General features: G+C 57.5%; 1 protein-coding gene across 1 annotated transcript in view; it reads left to right on the forward strand.

Moving 5' to 3' along the window:
- SH3BP1 (SH3 domain binding protein 1) overlaps positions 1-1,305 on the forward strand; it is a 13,233-nt gene that overhangs the window by 7,074 nt on the left and 4,854 nt on the right. The window contains exons 11-12 of the mRNA XM_045290825.1: positions 704-815; positions 1,152-1,233. Of these exons, the coding sequence (XP_045146760.1) occupies positions 704-815; positions 1,152-1,233 (194 nt within the window). The remainder of the gene's footprint in view (positions 1-703; positions 816-1,151; positions 1,234-1,305) is intronic.

Consider the following 1,305-nt stretch of genomic DNA (forward strand, 5'->3'; position numbering starts at 1 on the left):
GATTAGCAACCCAAGGTGTAACCACAACGCCACCAGGGCTGGACCTCAGGAAGCAGAATGTGCTCAGAGGCAAAGATGGGCTTCTCTGGAATCTGCTGCCTCTAAACCAGCAGTTCTCAACCTGTGGGTCGCGACCCTTTGGGGGGGTCGAACGACCCTTTCACAGGGGCTGCCTAGGACCATCGGAAAACACATAAATGTGTCATAAGATATAATGACATATTGTTTTGTGATGAGTCAGTGTGCATTAATTATGTTTAATGTTCCATTTGTAACAATGAAAATACATCCTTCATATCAGGTATTTACATTCATAACTAACAAAATGACAGTGATGAAGTAGCAACAAAAATAATGTAATGGTTGGGGGTCACCACCGCATGAGGAACTGCATTAAGGGCGCAGCGTGAGGGAGGTGGAGAACCACTGGTCTAAACCAAATTCACAGCCGTGGGATCGGTTCTGCCCCAGATCAACTCCTGTCACGAGGGCTCCCGAGACTCCGTCTTTCCAGGAGTAGACGGCCTCACCTGTCTTCCACGGAGCTTCCCTCGGGATTTCAGACCTTAAGAGCCGATGGCTACACATCAATGGCCACTGTCCAGCAGACTAGGAGGGGACAGTGAGGCCCAGAGAGAGTCAGCAACTTGACCTGGAGCGAGCACACTCCCTCTGTGACCCCACCCTCCCCGCCTTCCCCCAGGGCCTCTTCCGCCTGGCCCCCGGGGCGTCCGTGCTGAAGAAGCTCAAGCAGACCATGGCCTCGGACCCCAGCAGCCTGGAGGAATTCTGCTCGGACCACCACGCCGTTGCAGGTGCCTGCCCAGAGCAGCCCTGGTGGGCATGGGGGCCGCCTGCCATGAGGGTGTGACTCAGGTTTGGCCCAGGGTTGTGCTCTGGAGACCCCTGAGGCATCATGTGAGTTCTCGCTTAGGGTGGGGCCCTGACGCTGTTTCAAAGCTGTGCGTGACATTTGGGGGGGGCGGGCAATCTGACTCTGAAGGGGCTGTGGCCCGAGGATGTGGTCAGCCTGAAGCCCTGCAGTGTGACCCGGGGCTGGCAGGTGGCAATCGCTGGGGCCCAGGCCTGGGTTAGAGGGCTTGGGGTGGGGGTGGGGGGGTCGTCTCTGACCTGCTCCTCCTCCCCTTCAGGGGCCCTCAAGTCCTATCTGCGGGAGCTTCCGGAGCCCCTGATGACCTTTGCCCTCTATGACAACTGGATGAGGGCAGCCAGGTGAGGATGTGGGGAGCAGGGGAGACTGCAGGGGGTGTGGCTGTGGCCTCCGCTCACCAGTTCTCAAGTCTC

This window comes from Echinops telfairi, unplaced genomic scaffold, assembly GCF_000313985.2.
Source record: "Echinops telfairi isolate 266 unplaced genomic scaffold, ASM31398v2 ScPeMD7_2;HRSCAF=8, whole genome shotgun sequence".
In the NCBI taxonomy this organism is placed as follows: domain Eukaryota; kingdom Metazoa; phylum Chordata; class Mammalia; order Afrosoricida; family Tenrecidae; genus Echinops; species Echinops telfairi.